Source organism: Malurus melanocephalus, unplaced genomic scaffold, assembly GCF_030028575.1.
Source record: "Malurus melanocephalus ecotype Western Australia unplaced genomic scaffold, MMel_1.1 scaffold_38, whole genome shotgun sequence".
Lineage (NCBI taxonomy): Eukaryota > Metazoa > Chordata > Aves > Passeriformes > Maluridae > Malurus > Malurus melanocephalus.
In genome coordinates, this window is record NW_026623270.1 from 78,793 (window position 1) to 100,119 (window position 21,327).

A 21,327-nucleotide genomic window follows, 5' to 3' on the forward strand; every position below is an offset into this window, starting at 1 on the left:
CTTTTTCATGTCCGTAGAGATCACCCAAGAATGAGCTTATCTGGAAAAGTTGACACTAAAGAGGTGTGTGAGTTTAGTTCAATATATGTATTCTAGACTTCATTTATGAGGATAGTTAAAGTCTTCTGGATTCCAATAAATGTGCTATGTACTCTTTTTAWTACAAAAGTTTTACTTCGATACTGACCTCATTTTGGTCAGTAAAGACAATGTCTAAGAAAATAATATAAATTGTGCCACCTAGTGGCGCCAAAAATAGGAAATAAACCAGCCTCAGTATAACTAAAGCTGTCCAAACTACATTGATGTGAAGTACTACCAGAAGTCATGCTTGTGAGTAGAAAGAACCAGATAAGAAAGTTGTGGAGTGTTGTACTCATCCATATGTACCTCAGAAAATCACATAAACTCCATGCAGTTTTTGCATCATGTCTCTGAATTGTACATGGCTTAGAGAACTAAAATTCTCAGAGAAACTGTTTTCTTTGTGTGGATTTTATTCAATTTTGAAATGGGTAGTGGGTACGAAAGCATCTGTGTTTGCATATGTAGGAACCCATATGCGTGTACAYACACAAGCATGTATCTGTACATAGCCTGATTGTGGGAAAGCTTGCTTTTCCACTTCTGCTTGATCTTTTATTTTTCTGCAAAAAGCAACTGTGGTAGTTTAAAGTCTAGCTGGAATTTTAACACATGTCAGCTCTACAAGCAGGGGAGATTATATTTCTTCTATTAAGATTTGTCAATCTTAGGCTAAGACAAGTTTTTTCAACTTCTAATATTGCTCTTTTTAGTATCCTTTTCCAATTGCCCCCATGGAGATGACCTAAAATAATGCAAATTCTGACCTTCTGTAGACTAYTCTTGGAAGGAAAAACATATCGAAAGTGTAATCTAAGGGGAGTTATTGTAGTGGCCACATTATCACCACTCTTTTTCTGCAGTTTTTCATCGTTGTGATGTCCAAGTGGCCTTATGATTTCCAGTTGTCCTTACAGAGTTGTTTGGGRTGGGCTTTCTTTTAATTTGGGGACTGGCAGCAGGTGACAGGTCCTACCWTTCTCTTTCTGTGTTTGTAAATAAGAATAATGTTCCAAAAAGAAGCATAAGTCCTGATACAGTGTTCATGTCATTTCCAAAAGAAGATGCAGGTGAYTACTACATAATGGCTGGCATTTAGAGTGCATAGTACTAGCGCAGATACCAAAGTTTTTCCCTGTATCTGATTTGCAGGCTCACTATATTTTCAAAGTGTAACCATTACTGATGAAAAAAAAGGCTGGTGAGGATTGGTGAGGAGTCTATTTCTGTGAAAAAAAAAATWCTAACCATTTTAAGATAAAGTGTAGAAGATTTTTATTTAGTGATTTATTTAATCACTACAAAACCTTTGGGGATTTTGCTTCCCTGTGGTCTCTTTTCAGCCAATGATCTCTTGATTCAGTGCAGCACTCCTTTCCCTTTCTTCACATTATTCTGTGCTTCAATTACTTTGCTATGTAAAACATCCTYATGTCTTCCTTACATTAATAACTTTCACATATTTGCATGCACATTCCCACACTTAGAATCAGAGGAAGGCCTGAGATCTTCTATTCCTCTCAGTTCACTGCATTTCATCAAAACCCCCACTTCCCTTCTAATTAGAGGTACCTTCAGAGCCTTCAAGAAAGACAGGGATCAGAATCACTCATCTTGACTGAAAACATTTACCTTTCTCCTAGAGTACTGAATTTGTCAAACTTGAACATTTCTGGAAATAGTAGCAGAGGCCACTTAGTTTGCAATAGCTGGAATCATTTGGAGGGAGAGCGAAGAACTTCCATCTAGGCAGTGACATCTGTGTTTACACATCCTTCTGTGGTCTGAAGCTCACTAGCTGGAGAAATTCCTGTAGGACACCCTCTAGACAGTATCTAGAGGAGTTCCTTAAGGCTTATTTAAGTCCTCAGACTAAATAAACATAGAAACAAAAACAAAACCAAACAAAAATGTGTGTGCATAGTTGTTAGTAGTTTATAGTTTAAATTGTCTACTCGAGACTGGGACAAGGCCTTCCATGGAACCTCCATCACTAAGTATGAGCATGTTCACTGATCTTACATACTTTCTTTACTGGATTTCTCCTTTATGCCAAAAAGTCTTATTTGTGTCCAGACTTCYTGAAGATTCATTCCAAACCCTTGCTCTCTGTGCAGTCTACCTGACCCTTATTGTTCCCACAGGAAGAGTTTGTTGGGCATGTTGAAAATCTTAGAATATGCTGAAAACTGACCATATAGAAATGGTGACCTGTAGTAAATTGAATATGTAGAAAATTAGTAGGACCTTATTAACAAATGAAAACATTTAATTAGTCATGAAATGGCCASCTACAGTATGAAGGATGTTTGCCATTTGATTTGGTTTACAGAGTTAAAGCTTGACCACATAATGAAGCAAAAGCCTATTTTTCAGCAAAGCAGATTCTGTTAAAATGCAGAAAGCCTTCAGTGGACCTGAATGGGATTTAAGTACTAAAGAGAACTGTCACTGAAAGGAAATGAAAATTGTTCAGTGACAGATTAATTTTCACAAAAATGTAGCACGTGCTATTCRGTCATAAATAGAGAGGTTAAAGTGGTCAACTTGAATTAGCATGAATGTGGAAAAAGTAATCAAAACTAAGAAAGGTACATGTCGTTATAGAACACCATTTGTAGCAGAGGACTTAGAAATATTACAGAATATAATAAAACTAAATGTGAATATTCCAAGCAAATAAAACTCAAATAATTAAAGCCTGCTTGTGGAGGGTTTGACAATAAATAATAAGGTATTCTCAATTACATGAAGAATTAAATGACATCAGAAACGCCAAGCAGGGTTAGAGCAGTGGTCCATCAAGACCGTTTGTAATTTTTGCCTTTTTTCCATCCCAGTTGCCTCTTACAGCTCACTGTAACAATATTTTACTATATCCAGCCAGATAAAAAGCGTTTTTAAATCTCAGGGGAAGTAATCAATAATATGATTAAAGCTGTATAAAGTGTGAAAAGAYATGTTCTACTGATAGAGGAATGGAATAGAACAAACTCCCCCCAGCCTGTATGGGTTCTTAATTCTTCCTGTATGATTCTATTTACCTGAACCATTTTCATATAAATTACTTTCAGTGTAAATTACTTTCGGTGTAACTACTCTGAAGTAGCCCAAAACTGTATGTGGTATGATAATGCCAGGAATTTCATTTCAGAAACCCATCTGTCCTAAAGTATCTCAAGGGCTTCCACCTAGAATCTAATCAGGCAAAAATAAATGCATTTAAGTGCTACTATTTCTCTTTGACTGTTACTGRAAAGGGTGGGGTTTTTTGGTAAATGAGAAACAATTTGCTCAATTTAAGTCAGGGAAAACCTAAGCTCATTTTAAATTATTGACCTTTTAGCCATTTCACAGAGACTGGGAAGTTCATAATGCCATATTTGGAGATACTTTTTGGGAATGTAATCCCTAAAGAAAAAAGCTAGGATTTTATTTGATTGGTTTGTGTTTTTTTTCTTTTTTTGCTTTACAGTACAGATCAACAAGCTTTGTGTCTTGAAATGTTCAGCTTCTTCCTTATAAAAAAGGGTCCATTTTGTACACAGGGACCTCAAGAGCTAAGTGGAAYGTACTAAGATGATTTCTTTCCTCGGCATGTTTTTCAGGCCTGCAGCAGATGTCTGTCTTCCTGCTTCTGCTGTGATTCAATACAATTATAAAACAGTTAGTAACACAAAGCTAAGATTTTACTGAGCACCCCAATATGTTATAAATGAACAACTTCAAGCATTAGAGCTGAAAAAACCTACTTTTTTTTCTCTCTCTCTTTCTTGGTCCAATTAATGTATTGATTTAGCGTTCTTCTTGCTTGTTGGCATGAGCTCTCTCTCTTTGAGAACTCCTCCAGGGAAGAAGCAAAGAGGTCATGATACCTGCTGCACTTTGTCAATCGAAAAGTACACAGTTGTGAAACTATGGAAAGTATTCCCTGAAGAATCTATTAAAAGGTTCCAAACAACATTTCTTTAAGCAAAGATATGTATTAGTCGGTTGATAATTATTTCATCCTGTCTCCATTGGTGTGCTGCTGCACTCATGTAGGGTTTCTAAGAACCTAAAATAAAGCCTTCCAATTTCCATTTAAAGGAAAAGGTAATAAAATTTAATTGTGTGCTTGAAGAGAGCATTTCATTTCCCATGCATCTGATCAATAATTCATTGATTGCCTCTGGCCTGAGGAAAGTTTTGTACATAGACTCAACCAGTAGGAATATAACATAGTGCAGCCTTGTCCTGTTCATTAATTATATTTTTCCTCAATTTGTATCACCAGGCTACTAAGGTGACAGCAGATGGTGAGCAGACCAGGCAGGATGCCGAGAGGACTAATGACAGAGCRAAATCTCTTGGACAGTTTGTCAAAGGCATTCTTCAAGCTGCTGAAGGTATTGGAAAAACAAAAATACTTGAGTTGTTTCTCAAGAAGACTGGAGGATTATMGGGGAAGAGGGTCTGAGGGACAGTGAGGTGCTTTAAATGTTGAGTGAAGAAAAGACAGCAAACTGTCTTAAGATTTTTTCAAATCTGYGTATGCAGTTTGTATAAACATTCAGTGTATTGCTAATTATGAACAAAGAGTATCAGAAAAATAAGCATGTTTCTTCAGGATTTTTGCAGTTATCTGACAAGCTGTTAGGACGAAATAACAAACAGGGCTTAGCTTTTGTTTATTTTCAAAGCAGTTAAAAATACCTATTGGTAAAGCTTAATGTAATTTTAGCACTTGGTATATTAACACTTCATCTTAATTCTCAACTTTACTTCCAAAATGCATTACTTCTTGCAGTTAATGAACATCTGCTGCTTGGAATTTGCAAGTGACTCCTAACCCTACCTATGCATGGAGCTAAGCCAGGTCTGTCTCTGCCACAGACTGATTCACTGCACTTACACTGCAGTAAATACTTGTGRGAAAAACTATTGTAGATGGCCTTAAGAAGCAAGATCTATATATTGCATACAGCTATTAAATAGTGGCTGAAAATATGAAAATAATTAGCAAATATAGGCAGGTTTTTTGCGTGAAAAATACTTGTCAGTTCTTTCCTCCTCCAAATTTTCACTACAGTACCAATTTTAGTGGCTATTCTTCTAAAGACGCATTTCATTGAAAGGGAAAGTTTCTATTTCTGTCCAAGTGCTATAAAATACACTTTGTATTGCCTTTTGTGTAGCACATCCCTGTACATGCTTTGGAGGTGAACTGAACAGCAGTTTARGGTATCTTTAAGACTTGTAACTTTGACAAGAAAAAAATRTGGGAAAAGCAACAAGAAAAAGTGAGCAAGTTTTTGAAATTTTTTTTAAACAGAACAACAGGTTTCTCATACTTTAGGATGAATTTGGGATGATGAGCAAAACCAATTCTTTGACTCTACAAAGTTTATGCCCAGTGTTTGTAACCCAAATAAAATTTCCCTAAACAGGTTTAGTAGTGGGAAATACACAGTTAGAAAACTGAGGGAGTGAAATAAATGTATGTAGTATCTTAGAAATAGACAATCAATGTGTTTGCTTAGTGACCAAGTTAGCATTTTAAGAATACATAAATACAAATACAAGAGCATGGGGTTGAGACATACCTTCTAGGTTAAGGCATCCACTCCCCTCTTATCAAAAACTTTCCTAATCTTCAAAGTAGTTTCCACAAATACACACAATCTGGATAGRAGGTATTTTCAGCAGTCTTCGTAATTACAATCATTCACATTTCTAGCAAAAAATATYCATGTATAGTTTATCATCATGGGTTCATTTGCAAACCTTGTTCTTTGGTACGAATAGATTTTCTTTTCCTCTCCCTAATACTTCTCCTCCCACCACCAACTGTTTGCAGAGAGGAATCATGATCCACTTTGGCCCTTTTTTTTCTACACTGAATCACAAAAAAGCATTTTCTCTCAAATCTCCTACTACCTTTCATGTAATTTCCTTTCCTCTGTTGAAAACTGTGATTWACCTGTGTTTCCTGACCACAGGCAAAAAAGCATGAAATGAGGTTTCTTCAGTGTCTTGCTCTTCAGAAAGAGTAAAACTTACCTGTATCAGCTCTCCTAATAGTGTCMCAATAACTTTTTTTTTACAGCTGGGTGCCATTGGTGATTCATAACACAGCTACATTCTTCCCATTCATAGCTTTTATCTAACTGACAAAACTCCTCATTGAAAGCGAGACGTTTGTGGTGATTTGTTCTAATGATCATACTCTGACCACTTCTACTGAACTAACTGCTGACTTTCASAACATCTGAGTATCTGTAACTAATTTTCCTTCTCAGCTACAGAATTTCCCTGCTTTGCACTTCCTAGCATTTGCCTATATCAGTGCACCCAAACCTTTTACCACCACCGGACTCTGATATTTGCAATACACCAAGATGCAAAACAAAACATGGTTAGGAGAAGAGAAGGCTAAAACTAGGTATGATTTTTTTCTGAACCTAAGAAAAGCTTAGATAACATATTCATTTTCTCTTTTAAGGTAAATATTCAGGGAGGTTACTCATTGTTTTTTTTTATTCCAGAATTTTTTAAAAAAGTTAATATAGACCTATTCCTGGCCTGAGGTAACTTAGTAAAAATACATAATAGAAATATAAAAATAAAATACATATAGAAGTGATCCACAATCCATTTGAGCAAAGTCTAGTCTTCCTTAGTACCTTAGTACCCCCCACATAGGCATTCATGATTAAAGATACAAATCTCTGTTCTCACCAGCTAATCAAAGACATCATTTGATTAGAATTTTCTTCTAAATTTGCTCAAAACCTATGTGATGTGTAGATAAAATAGTAATTTATTTGAAGTTTGAAAGAATTTTTTTTTAATTTCTTTAATTTAAGATTTAATTTTAAATATTCAGAAGTATCCATGTGACCAGGAGCAGTTCCATTTTGGACAAATCAGTTACTCAGGAGCTCTGTTGAAGGCAGCAGTACTTTTCAAAATTGAAAGTGGAACTGATTGTCATAAATTACCTGGTTGCTTCTGAAAGTGTGTATTCTAATATGCTGTGGTATGCTAAGACAGAAAGACTTCAGTCAGTCCTTCTTATATTCCACCTTTCATATTTTCTTTTCCATTTCTGGATGCTGACTTCTAAACACATGAGTGAGTTTAGACATCTGTGGGTGTCTTTCACTCCTCTTCTGCTTCATTTTCTAAAATTTCACAATTGTTGATTCTTCCTAGTACTGTTAAGTCTGAATGCTAAAAATGACATATTTTGAKATTCTSCAAAAGTAATTTAAGTCTAATTTTYGTTGCTTGTACTGCCTGCTCCTTAATTCAACAAGCAATATAGTAAACTATCTTCTGCTTGTTTTGAAGGTTCAGTGCAAATTCTAAAGTGAACTATAATAAAAAGTTTGATGAAACATATATTACTTTCTCATTTGTTACTGATCATTGGATTAACTGTCCTTTATATTTCACAGSAGAAATAACCAATGCAAGTTGTGTTCCACTTGCTGATAGCATTGATGGGCAGATGCTTAAAGCATCTCTATTGTTTTTAATTACTAACTCCTTACATAAGTATGCTTTGGTCCCCTGCAGCTGCAAATGAAGATGCTATAAAACTGAATGAGATACTCAGAACTCAAGACGAGACTTTGGAGAAGAGTCTTCCAGAACTGCAGAGTGAGGCTGAAGGAATGATCATAGAGATGAGAAACAGAGASCTCAATATGCAAGAAAAAATAGCTCAAGATGAATTAAAGTGAGTAGAGAGACCCCAGTCTTCAGCCTCTTAATGACAGTATCTGACTTTTGTACATATAATTTTCGTGTTTGCAGATCAGGTTTTCTCACTGAGGTTTACCGAAATGTGAAAGAAAGTAAAGTCTAATACTTCATATTTGTTAATGTAGCATTTGCACTTTTGGAAATGCTTCCATATGTGGAAATCCCTAGGAAATTACTTTTTTGCTCCACAGGTRCCAGCAACATTTCTAATTGAATTCTAATTGTTCTGGCTTTAGCTTCTGCTTCAGGCGTGATGTATGGCTTTTGTACTAAAAGTCTCATCTGGATGCTTGGGGTTTTGTTCTGGAAAATTAGTTGGTCTAATAAAAACATTATCTGTGTGCAAAGTTTATTCARTAGTGTAGGCATTCAAAAAATTGTATTTTGCCGTGTTTAGAATAAGTGCAGATCAGAATATCCCATCTCTGTGGCATAGTTCAGCAGCCCASAGTTTAGTTATTTAGTTATCTGTAAATGTATGTATATCTATAATTATACTGGCAGCTGTTTTTAAAGCATTTTGCCAAATCCTGAAAACTTATCTGATCCAGGAAAATGCTTGTCTTGAAGTTAGAGTTGTGGTAGTCTGTAACTTCTGTGTAAGATGAGGCATATTTCTAGAGCTAGGCTTTGCTTAGCTCTTCACCAGTGTAAACAACTAGGAGGGAGTCCAGCTGAGCAGCGACATGGTCCACTGAGCTTGTGATGGATCAGAAAACTGTCTGGGATAGAGTTAGTCTGGCCTGAAGATGTCACTTATCAGGTGCGTGAATAMTTTAAGGAGATATAAATAGAATATAAGATTAGCTAACAATTCCAAGCAGTATAGAATCAGATTTGCACTGCCTAYCTTAGGCTTTATAAACCAAATCATTTTCTGGAAATTCTGCCACTRCAGTATTTCTTCCCATAACTCTGATACCTTTGCTTTCTGTTCTCTTGAGAAAGAATATATTGCAAACTTATTTWTGAGCAATGTTTTATTGCTTTTTCATCTGATTCCACTGAGCYTCTTCTACGCATTCTGTACTCACACACAGAAATAAACCAGGAAAAAGTAGGGATGAGAAAAATTTAGCCAGACCTTTGAAAGTGCTGCCTGGAAATTTAGGACAGGCTGGAGAAGGACCTTTCAAACAAGGTGCTATTAGTCCTCAAATGCTACAGCCAACATAAAACTGCCAGACTACGGTGAAATAATTTCCTACTCTAGCCCAACAGCTAGAGTAGAAGATGCAGTAGGCCTGTTTTGAGAGAAAGAACTTTTCTCCTTCTTCCATTCTTCCTAAAATRTAYGAAGTGWGTRTTTAAATTTCTTGATAAAGGAATAYATTTTATACTAAGAGATACATGAATATATTCATTTATTTCAATCAAAGTTGTATGGTTTATCTTAAGGATAGGGTTATGTCTTTACCTCAGGCAGTCATTGAAATCCAAGGAATTTTGGCAGTGAACTCAACAGAAGGAAAACTAGTCACTGTGGATTACAGGGTGCRAAAGAAAGGACCCTAGATGTTGTTTTGTGAAACTGTCTCTTAAAGAAAATGTTACAAAACTATTAAAATAATGTGGTAAGATAGTGGATTCTTCCTCTGCAAGGAAGAAGGATGAAGAAAAATTAATCATTCTTTGAAGACATGCGTGTGTGTGAATCTCTGTACTCATGTATTCTCTACAGACCCATTTAKAATTTCTTTTGAATAAAATAACGCTCTTGCAAGCCTCATGATCAGTTTGAGGTAGYTAATCATGCTTATTCTTAGCTGAGAAATCTTTTATCAGAATTATATTTTGTTTTTAGAATTTTGTCCAAGGACAGAATGACAAGAGTCAGTGGATTCTCTCCTGTTTTGAGTGAATTCTCAAAACTTAAATGAAGAAGACAAATGAAGTTTTGCTTTCATAGATGGCAAAGCTTCTCTTACATAGGCAGTTTTTTTCTCTTATTTTCCTTCAAACTTTTCAAATCCAGATTGTAATCTGATTGCCTTAGTGTACTGAAATGGCACATTAGTCAATAATTTCTCTCTGAAAGTGAAATATATAGAGAAATACACCAGTTGCTTTCTGAACTGCTGTGATTTTCATATTTACGAAATATATCTTTCACTATTTTATAATATTTCTACATGTTTTCTCAGATGCCAGTGAGTTGCTATCAAGGGATGCTGTGAGCCAGAATTCTATCTTTCTGTTYAGTATTTTGAGTAGCTTTATTTTTGTGTGACTTGTTCTCCCACAAATTTGTCTGATGGCTTTTGAGGCTCTGTGAACTTATCCAGTCTCCTGAGAGAATGAATTGCATAACTCAGCAATTCAAAAGTGCAGTATTTGAAGATATAACTCCTGTGTTATGACACTGCTTCCTGATATCTTCATTTTTGTGTTTGGAGAGACATTGGACCGCTGATCACCTTATCCATGCTATTTATGATCCTATAATCCTTAATTCTTCTCCTGATAGGCCAGTTCTAACATATTTAGACTCGAATATGCAGTTGGTGGGTTTTAATCACTTTGTCATCAGTATCTAAACTCTCAAGTTTGTTCTCTTGCACTCATTTTGAGGCTCCAGACCATCTCGTATTCCAGGTGTTAAGCCACATCTCTGATTGCTTCTTCTAAAACTTCAACCATTTTGTAGAAGTTTTGTTCATTTTCTAGGATAGTATCCAGTGAAAGTAGTGCAGTTTAAATGTACCAGAGAGTATTTCAAGAAATGTGGCGCAGTCCAGTCACACAGAAATTCTGAAGCAAGGGATTACATGGAACAGATTGCTTCACACTTCKTTAGAGAGAGCATTGGGAAAAATGCACAACAGATCAATACGAAAGTGTTATCTTTAGAGCACCGAGAGTTTTGAGGTAGACTAGTGGATGGATAAGTTGTTTGAACTATGCTGTGAGGCAAGGGAATAAAAAGGAAATCCATCTGGTTTGTACTGTTCCTCCGYACTGCAGAGTCGTAAGGGTGTCAAAATTTGCCAGAAGTGTAAGACAGGAGCTTCTTATAGAAGAATAATGGAGGAGGTATGAGAGGGAAATCCTGAATTTCTTTCTACACTTGTGTGACAGGGTGTCAATATTGGGATTTAGTTTTTGATTAAATATTTTGTCCTCAGAAGTTGCAAAAATTATGAATAATTCTTTTCAACAGAACCAAAGTCAGAACTGATGGGGAAAAAAACCCCAATCCATCTCAGAAAATCCCAAGGCTAAGATAACAATTTGACTTTCCTTGGCTCCMCTTCAAACCCTTCATCTAAATTATGTCGAGTGTCAACATATCTTTTCCTCCTGTCCYAWATCTTTTTGGTGTGCATTTATTTAWGTGTTTATTTTTACAGCATTCCTAATGGAACYGACTATAGGCAGGCCAAACCGCAGCACTTTTCAGAAAAGTTCTTGTTTTCCACACTTTGGCRTAATGAAACAGGAAGAAAAACTTAATCTGTCCTAGGTGGAAGCSTGATAAATTTCTTCTGTAGTTATTATCTATCCTACACATTCCTGTTTACTTAGGATTTCTCTTATCTCTAAAGCATCATTTTGAAAGTGCCTGAAGTGCCTCTTTTTTTCCCTGTCCTTGACAAATCATTGGATTGACATGGTGGAGTTGCCTTGTGTGAAGCTGATTCCAGGCAGACAGTTGACAATTCTCCAGTCCCTTAAAACGGGGGTCAGCAAAATCAGTTAAAAATATTCCAGAATTTATTTTACATAAGCAGAACTTTTGACTACTGGAAGTCATAAATCCAAGGGTCTAGGTTTGTTTTTTTTTTTTTTTTATTTCACCGGAAAGCCTTTATGATTTTTGACTGTTTAGTCAAAAGCAGTTGTCTGCTTCAAGACAGCTTCAAACTGGGGCTGTCTACAAATTCTCCTCTTTTCAAGGTAGAAAACCATTTTGTGTCACATGTTAAATTAATGTGAGTGAAGGAAATCTTTTAGACAAGTTGAAATGTTTCAGAAAACCTCACTTTGCTAGTCATATCTCAAGAATGGAAATTTACAAAAAAAATGGGAAAAAAAGTCTTCAGTTTAAAAAARGTCTTCATTTGAATATTTTCTGCTTCATAAATAGGACCTTAGTGGAATTGAAAAACCTCTTTTAATAAAAGGGCTTGAAAACAACTGTTTCACTTTATTCAACATATATCATATCATCTTGAAAATTACTTTGAGACTTAACTGAATTTTATTTTCTTTGAGATTTAATTTTTCTATTTYATTTGCATGTTATTGAGACTATTCAGATTATTTGATGTAGGCAATGTGAACACAATGTCTTCATGGGTGGCAATGTGTTGCAGGAATGCAGAAGATCTTTTGGACAAGGTGAAGAAATTATTTGGTGAGCTCGGTGAGAAAAATGAAGATCTAAAAAATGAAGTCCGGGACAAGCTGGCAGATTACCACAGCAAAATTGATGATGCTCGAGATCTGCTAAGAGAAGCTGCAAGTAAAATTTGGGAGGCTGATCGTTTATCTGCAGTCAACCAAAATAATATGACCATGCTAGAGGTGAGTGCTGACAAGTTTTATCCTYGATTACTTGGATTCTGATTAAAGATTGAACCTTTGCATGGTTAAATATTGAAACACAAATATAAGCAAAACAAAAGTATTATTAAAATATAACTATATCTGATGTAATTTAAAAGGAAYATGTTCCTCAGGATGAGGAAATGCAGTGACTTTTAAAAGTAGAGTTACTCCCCAGCTTTATTGAAATAATACCATCTGCTTTGTGGAAGATACATTGGATTTATTATTCTGAGGGAAATTAAATTCATCCCACTATAAATAGTCATGTAAAATTCAAATMGTGTGCTCAATATTTAAATAGGAGTTCAGTTAAAATCTTTGCTGTCATATATTTGCTTCTAGAAAACTTACATTTTCATCTCCCAATCCAACCCCTGGGAAGAAGACTGAGGGGGTATGTGGATATTACAGAGTAATAAATCAAACTCTATCCTCTGTAGTTAGTAGCTGTTATAAATTATTTCACKCATAGAAGAGGGGTCTGCTTGTGATTTAATTTAAATTGCAGAGACTTAAAGAGCATATTATACTGTACATTARCATGGATTTAACCAAGACATAAAGAGCAGAGTCAACCTGATGAAGATAAATGTTCAACTCTATCTCGGTGAGCTTTCACCTCAAGTGCAATGTGAGGTTAGAGTTCCGAGACCTCCATTCTCAGCAGAGATTTCTCARCTTGATTGAATTAAGGAAATACAGTGATTTGGCAAATTTAGGTGATCTCTGTTCTGTGCATTTTCTTCTCARAGGTGGATGGATAAAGGTTGGAGAAATTACTTACTGTCTAAGTTTATAAAATATTCTCTGCATTGCTGTAGCAGAGTGCCTTCCCAGCTGTCCTGCCCACATGGCTGCCATGGCCTCCTATCAAATTGATCTGTGATACTCGGTGGATCTTGTACATAAAATTGCCAATTCTTTATTCAGAAGTGCATCCTCACCACACAATATACAGTATTTTTACTAGTTGRAAAAGCAAGAATCCCTAGGTTACTCCAAACCTTTTATTTTGCATTCAGCAGTTAATGAAATACCAGTGGATGGGAGTAGGAAAGCAGCAGATTATTTTTATAATTTTTTCCTTCATAGTCGGAGGTGATTTACGAAATATGGAACTTACACATCTGCGTGATGATTAGGATTTATAACTTTCTGATTTATTTTGCAATAGTRCTTCAGCCAATTCTCTGTTAGAGAGCAGCAAAATCTCTGCCATGTGGGAGGGCAATACAAAGCTGGGGATAGGAGAACAAAGGAAAGATACCTCACATGTGCTTTAYTGTTGTCACTGTCTGGGCTCTGAGAGCTCAGGGAATTCCAGACAGGGGCATTGTGGCATGGTGACAAAATGCAGTCTTATTCTGAGATGCTGGCATTTGAACTGTTCTAGTAAACAATTCACCCTTTTCTTTCTGTGAACTCATCCCATAGAAAAGGAAGCAAGCTGTAGAAGATGGCAGACAAGATGTGGAGAAGACCCTTCAGGAAGGGAATGATATCCTTGATGAAGCCCATAAACTTGCAAATGACATCAGCCTAGCTGTAGAGGTGAGTATTTTATCATCCTTWCCTGAGAATTAGTACACCAAAGCATCATTATGGAAGCAAAGTAGGTAATTAAAGTAACACCTAATTTTTCATTGTGTTTTTCAATGCTGTAATATTTGACTTGGWATAAATATTTTTTCAGTTGCTGTATGACAGAAAAAATAGTCTGTTATATAAAATTTAATAACTTGGAGTTTTAAGTGAGTCATTGGATTACATATGAGGTAGGTCATAATGTTTCATGGACTCTGCCATTTATAAATATGGTATTCTGATTGTGGTACTGACTTTATCCTGAGAATTACAGATGCAGCAGACCCATTAATCTCACTACGACTCTGTAATCTAGATGTATCTGCACAAAAACTCTGTGTGAATATCAGAAGGTAACTTCAGAAATAATTTGTTGCCTGTGGCCACAATTTAAAGTTTAGATAGATCAGAGAGAGGAGAAGATTGCACTCTCACTTTACATAATATTTCTGAAAATTCTCCCTTAAAAGTTTTATCAGCAGAATTTGAGATCAGTGCCTTAACTATCAAAAAAAACCCCAAAAAAACCACATTTCTTGAAGTATCATTGGTTTTGGAGGTATTTCCAGCATTCAGTGAAGCTTGTTGTAATGAATGGGAAAATGCTCTTTGGAAGATGGGAAATTAAAACCATTGAGATGGCTTATTGGAACAGGAATGGCAGGTCTTCAAAAACTTTGGTTCTTACTAAGATGCTTTAATAAGCAAAAATACATTGCAATCACTCAAAGGGTCCTGAAAGATGAAACTTCTGCCATTTATTAGTTATYATTTTGGAGCTCAGCAACAATATCATATAACTGTGCATTCATCTACATTTAGGAAATAAATCCAGATCTGCATTTATAGGCTTTTAAACTGTGCAGTTCCTTAATTGTAAAWTAAAAGCTTCTAATAAGCTCAAGAGAGGGAAGTAGCTCTTGGAATATTGTTTATCTCCTCTCTACTTTCCAGTCCAGCCATTCCTGTTAATCTTTCTGTGTTAATTCCTGAAGTTTTGATGCGTGAGTAAGTTGAAATAATAGCTTACCAGAAAAGAAAAAAAAGACATTGTATATATGCAGGGCTACAAAATGATTGCATTCAGCAATTTAAAGGCTTTTCTTTTTTCATTTTCAGTATGTAGAAGGTGTTGCAGATAAGATACAGCCAATGTCTGATCAGCTGAAAGATAAAACAGATGACTTATCACAAGAAATTCGTGACAGGATGCTTCCAGAAAAGGTGTTGCAAGCTGAGARCCATGCAGGCCAGCTGAATGAATCATCTGCAGTGCTGGATGGGTAAGGCAGGCACTCTCTGGTAATGTTAAAATCATGAAGCAGGTTTGCAAAATTGCTTCACAGAACTTGAAGGGCATTCTTTCACTTCAATCAGTCACTGGGGGTGTACAAATAACCAGTGATCTGTACAGGTATGCAGCTATTGAGCTGGTCGATTTGTGTATCTCTTGTAAATGGTTTCATATGTTTGGTGTTTCTTACAGGCTGCATGGACAGCAAACAGTGCCCTCAGATGCTCTCATAGCACTTAACTTATCAAATGCATACTACTATATCGTGAAAAAAAATGAAAATTCTTAAAGAGCTCACTGCATGTTTTCATGTTAAAAAGTAGTATTTTCCTTTTTAAGATGACCATTTTGGTAAGAGACTATTATTGTGATGCTAAATTATTTGTTGTCAGAAATTCCCTAAAGTAATGGACAGTAATTCCTCTACTGGTTTCAAAACACTCTCCCAAAACCAGCAGRTGTCCTGGACCAAAATGCTTAAACCTAAGTACAGAAACTTTAGTTTCTGTTTACCACTATCACATTCCTAAATATAAGTGAGAATTGCAGTGAGTGAGAATATAAGTGAGACTGCAGCCCTTTCAGAAGAGTGATACTTTATAACTCATAATGAAAATAGTTTTCTGGAAAGAATATAAAACAAGGGTTTGTTGGTTTTGTTGGAATTTTTGGGTAGAAAGAGAGAGGTGTCTTTTGTTTTATCGCATTCTATGCATTTAAGAGAGCAAGCCATDAATAGTAACTGTAATTTGCAATAGTAATAGTCAGAAATAGATCGTGGGTATTCTGCSTGTTGGATCGGTCCCCAGCATAACTTCAGAGTTCCAGTATTTTCTAGAAGCACTGCATGAAAAAAAAAAARAKWKWTTTTTTTTWWAAATATCAAAAGYATGCTACKTTTWTTCTCRTTYACACTTTATTCAGTAAAATCAACATAGGCATTGGTARCAATGACTACTGAGATAGTTGTCTTCAAGTTCATTCTGTAGGTGCAGTAATTCTTTTTAGACAATGYTTGAATACATCATACAGAGAGAGTKCAAGAAAAGTTGTGTCCCCAGCCTGCTGACTAGAAATTCCCCTAGGAAGGAGGTTAGCTGAGCTCTGTTCCTGAACCAGCAAATATTAACTGTTTAGAATTATCTTTTAATCTATTTACAGCATTCAGTACTGCTTATGTTTTTTATTTTGGTCAGTGAAATTAGCATTTAGGATTTGGACTGTGAGATCTTCAAAACTACAAAACTTCAAAATTCTGTGTTTGGCAGGCAGACCAAGAGATTCTACTTTRGAACATGTCTCTGATGATCCTTCATGTTCCTACAGTGCAGATTTCATTGAATTTGCCTGGTTCAGCACATAGCCTTGAAACCCACTTTATTAATATGTTACTTGTATTAGAGCAGTAAGCACARTGCTGTCTTTTCTCAGTGTCTGATCTATTTTTATCTCACAGGACCTCCTCTTTTAGAGAACAYTATTCTTTATATCTTTCTCCACAGATAAAATGTGAGTTCCATTAAACACGTGATGTCAGATCTCTTGAAATCTCAAGTGTAGCACTGCTCTCTAAAGAAACACCATAGAAAAAGCCTTAGAAATACAGGCCATTGGRTTTGAAAAAGTAGAATACTCTGTTCTGCTGAGCTCTGAAAGCAGGTTTAATGGTGTGTTTACTTTTCCCATTCCAACAGAATCCTTATTGAAGCCAAAAACCTCTCTTTCAATGCCACACGTGCTTTCAATGCTTACACTAACATCAAAGATAACATAGATGAAGCTGAAAGAGTTGCCAAGGAAGCCAAGGCTCTCGCAAACGAAGCCATGCAAGAGGTAAGGWAAATGAGTAGATTGAGAAGAAGGTTTATATTTTCTATGGAACATGTGACACCTTATCTCAGATCCATGTTTTGCCATCGTAGGACTTCAAGTGCAGACCTTTGCCATCAAGCATTCTCATGTTGTGATCAGAAAGCTATGCCTCTCTCAGAGCTACATGTGCCTTCAGACAACATCCCTATTTGTTCCTAACTCACGTTCTTTACTTTTCTTTCCCATTTTATTTACTGTCCTTCCTCCCTCTGTTTTCCACCTTTTGGCCTCTGCATATGGCTCCAGCCAACAACTTGGAGTCAGGAGTGTAGGCCATTTGATATTCARTAATGCTATTTTAGACGTGTGCAATACATTCATTAAAGATAAAGAACTCTGTACCTTAATTAACTCTTCAACCTAGTTCCATGAAAATGCTTGGAGGCACTTCCCTGCACATCAGATGAACTGCATGCACCTGGCCAGAATTCTAGAAATGGAGAATTGTAGGAGGGGAGTGGAAAGTTTTATTCACTTTGTGAACTTTACCATAGTTTTTGCAGAGAAATTTTATTCTCACTAGGAGGTAGTACATGCATATTTTCAGAGAAAATTGAGAGAACTTTTAAAAATAGGGTTGTAAGGTAACACCAGCTCTCCAGCCTGAGTCATAATGAGGATCTCAGCTCCTCAATGCGTATATACTGTGAGCAGAAAACATTCTGAGCATAGCCAAAAGTATCTTTTATGTCAAATATCAAAGGAGTTAATGGCTCATTTGTAGGAGTTGTTCAGAGAGTAACAGACATGCACTTCACAGGCACTCAGAAACGTGGGGCAATGAGAGTATAATATGAGATTGCCAGAACCTATATTTGATATAGAAACATATAGATGAACAGAAACAACGTAGTTACAGCACTTGTACTGTATGAATAAAGGCAGTTTGCAGAAAGCTACTTTAGTCGAATGGATTATGATAATAGCAAAATCAATCACATGCTGTAAAGGTCTGTATTTATCAGAGGGATAAARGGACCTGGCCACTGCACAAAAAATTTAATATTTTTAGGCTCTTTACATTTTCAGTGTTTTTTCAAATAACATGAATTACTATATTTCTCTTTTGGTGAAAAAAATTCACCTCACACATTAGTATCTGCTAGTTGTCTGTAAATAGTTCTTTGTTTCACCAGAATGCCTAATTACACTGCAAAAGTAAATAAGGTCCTGGCCCTTTTTTTTTTGGTTTTTTTTTTTCTCATTAGAATGTAATACATACTGTCTTTTTCTCCTTTGATGACTTGGAGTGAGTGAGACAGGCAGCTGTTTGAAAAGGGAAAAAGCTGATTGAAAAGGGAAAAAAACTACACATAGAGCAGTAAAGAAACAAAGCTGGCAATTACAGGATGGAGACAAAAGTGTATATATCACTGGGTGATTATAGTGTAGAGAGAAAGGGGATAGATAATTTAAGAGATGGAGGTCAAGATGGGCAATATGATGCAAATAGGAGCAAGAGAGTAGCAAGGAAAGAGATGAAAAAATTAAGGTGATGTTTTCAGCATCTCCATTGCATGTATTCATTAGAGGGAGCTTGGTTTTTTACGAGCAGTATATGTGAAATGGGGATCTAGTTGATGAGGAAGAAAATTGAGGCAGCTGATGCCTTTTAAATGTAATTGACTTGATATAGAGGTCATCAGTGGTTTACTGTCAAACTGCTGCAGAGCAATAGATTTAGCTGTTATTTTTTAAATGATCATGTGAGGATTTTGAGCCAGGTTTTAAAAATATGTCAGTTGTGAACTACAGCCATCATTTTGCTATTCTATTTCCTTGTTTTTATTTACAGACTGTTGAATGTTTGCTCATCCTAGGTGAAAAGTTTAACTGGTAACCAGGTAAATCAGGGTCCCACTTTCTAGAGGTCCCAAGGAGCTTTTAGCTGAGCTTCAGCACAAGACCAGCAATGTACCCTCGGTCAGGGCTGTCTGGAGCACAATGGTTCAGTCTCCTAGAAGGCATCATGTGTGAATTTAAGCCCCCTCAGACTGATAAGTCCCTGGAAACTGTGTCCCCAACTGTCTGAGAAGTTGACCTGGGGACCCTGTGTAGAAGACGGAGTTCATGTTTTTCCCCTCCTTTTGAAAGATGGAGCCATGCTCTCTTTTTTATGAGGTTTTGTGGATGCCTGTCTTCTGTAAGAGATTCTGAGCTCCAGCTGCTGGCAGATAATGAAGACAAGTGCTGTAGCTCACATGCACCCCTGATCCTCACCTTTCCCATTCACCAGCTATAATGTTGGGGCAGGGGGATGAAGGTTTCCCAACAGCAACAAGATTGTGTATGAGCCAGAGTCTGAGGGACAAGTTTTCATTTCAGGTTCTGTCCTGTACATCACTGGATCAAATTATTTGCCAGAACCTTAGTGATATCTCAGAGGTTTTTAGGTTTTTGGTTTGTAATGGGAAAAAAACCCTTTGTTTTCAAATTAAGCTAATGTTGCTAAAAGCATGAGTGAAAATATGTTTAAAATCCATCGTGATTATCAGAAGCCTGATAAATGACTGGGAAAAAATGTATTAAAAATATGACAGAAAAATTCCTCCTGAGCTTTTTATGATGGATTTGCTCTCCCCTTTGAAACCAAAATAAATTCATCACAAATGAGAAATCTTTAGCATTCAGGCAGTTTCAGCATTCCATTACTTAGCCAAGGCAGTAACTGACTAGAAAGGAGTCACATTAACAGATTCTGTTCACATCTCACAGATAAGAACCATGCTTTTACAGTATATCTTGAAAAAGTCTGATTATTCTTAGGCTTTTTAGAGAGGACTTACCGGACCTGGAAGCACAGGGGACACATTGAATGTTTAGAGTCCTGCTTCCTTCTTTGATTTTGACTTTCTTTGTAAGTAAACCCCAGCAGTTGTGTTGGGTGTCTGGATTTCCTTGGGTTGGAATGTCTTAGACATCCTTGTGAGGATGTCCTGAGGTGCAAATCACTCATAACATTTTTGGTATCTATCTCCCAGACTGGTAGAAATGAGAGTAACCCTAACTCTTGCATAGGGGAAAACTTCACAACCTAAATGCATGTAAAAAGAAAATAATTTAAGAATAAGGCATAACTATTTTTCACTGATCTACATTAACACTTATGCCTATAAAACCTTGTCCCTGTATAAGTTTGTGATCCTCAAAAATTGCCCCAGTGCATTTATGCCTCTAAACCATGATTGAGACAGCACTGTTTGGATACATAAAATGGTGCCACTTCTGCCATGAGATGCAGCAGGGATTCAAACTGCRCAGAGTTTGCATGGGGAAGGTAGAGGCCATGAGGAAAGGCACAGGGAGATGAAGGTGCCATCCACAGGTTTTGGACACTCTGGAAGAGGCAGAATTAGAACAAATTAGATTCCAGAGACCCTGCAATTTTCAAATTTATTTTGAGTCACAATTTTTTTATCTTTTTTTTTTTTGTTTTCCTTTTTTATTCTTTTTTATTCTTTTTTCCTTTTACAGTATTTGTTTTTTTTTTTTCCTTTTTTATTTTTTTTTATTCTTTTTTCCTTTTACAGTATTTGTCCCAAGTTAGAAAATAACATCAAAGAGTCTTGGCTGTAAATTCTGCTAAATCATAAAGTGATTCACCATAATCCAAGCTTACCACAAGCATACAAACTCACCTTACACAAAATCATAAAATGTTTGTTTTAATTACTGACCGCTTCATAAATTGATATCTCATGAACCACAAGAGGAGCTAATAAAAAAGGACATTTTCTATCAGATGTCTTGATTAATACTCATTTAGAATTGTTTTTTAAAAATATAAAAGAAACCTTTTAATCAATACAAGTTTGTTTATCTCTGAAAGGGCTTTTCTAGTATTTACATCRTGCTGAAATCTGTTTCTGACTAATTGTCAGCACATGCCCAATTACTGTCCTTGATTTGATTAATTTCTTGGTTTTGCATTGTAAATCTGACCTTCTAATTTCATTTTATTGACTCTAAGCTGCTTCAAGAGCCAGTCAGCCATGCTTAGTCTTAAAATAATAACAATAATAATAACAACAATTTTTATTTTGAAGTCCATGGTCACAGAGTGATCATACCCTGGGTACTATTGCTAGTGGGAAAACAAATTTTAAAGTATTATCTGATTTGACAGGTGCATCTGCCACAAAATCTGGCCAAACATTTTTCCTTCAGGATCCATCTTTTGCTTCACTTCA

General features: G+C 36.1%; 1 protein-coding gene across 1 annotated transcript in view; it reads left to right on the forward strand.

Annotated features, from left to right (window-relative positions):
- LAMA2 (laminin subunit alpha 2) overlaps positions 1-21,327 on the forward strand; it is a gene marked incomplete at its 5' end in the record, with an annotated part of 156,271 nt that overhangs the window by 74,980 nt on the left and 59,964 nt on the right. The window contains 6 exons of the mRNA XM_057364457.1: positions 4,361-4,472; positions 7,648-7,810; positions 12,153-12,363; positions 13,822-13,938; positions 15,091-15,254; positions 16,960-17,098. Coding sequence (XP_057220440.1) covers positions 4,361-4,472; positions 7,648-7,810; positions 12,153-12,363; positions 13,822-13,938; positions 15,091-15,254; positions 16,960-17,098 — 906 coding nt within the window. The remainder of the gene's footprint in view (positions 1-4,360; positions 4,473-7,647; positions 7,811-12,152; positions 12,364-13,821; positions 13,939-15,090; positions 15,255-16,959; positions 17,099-21,327) is intronic.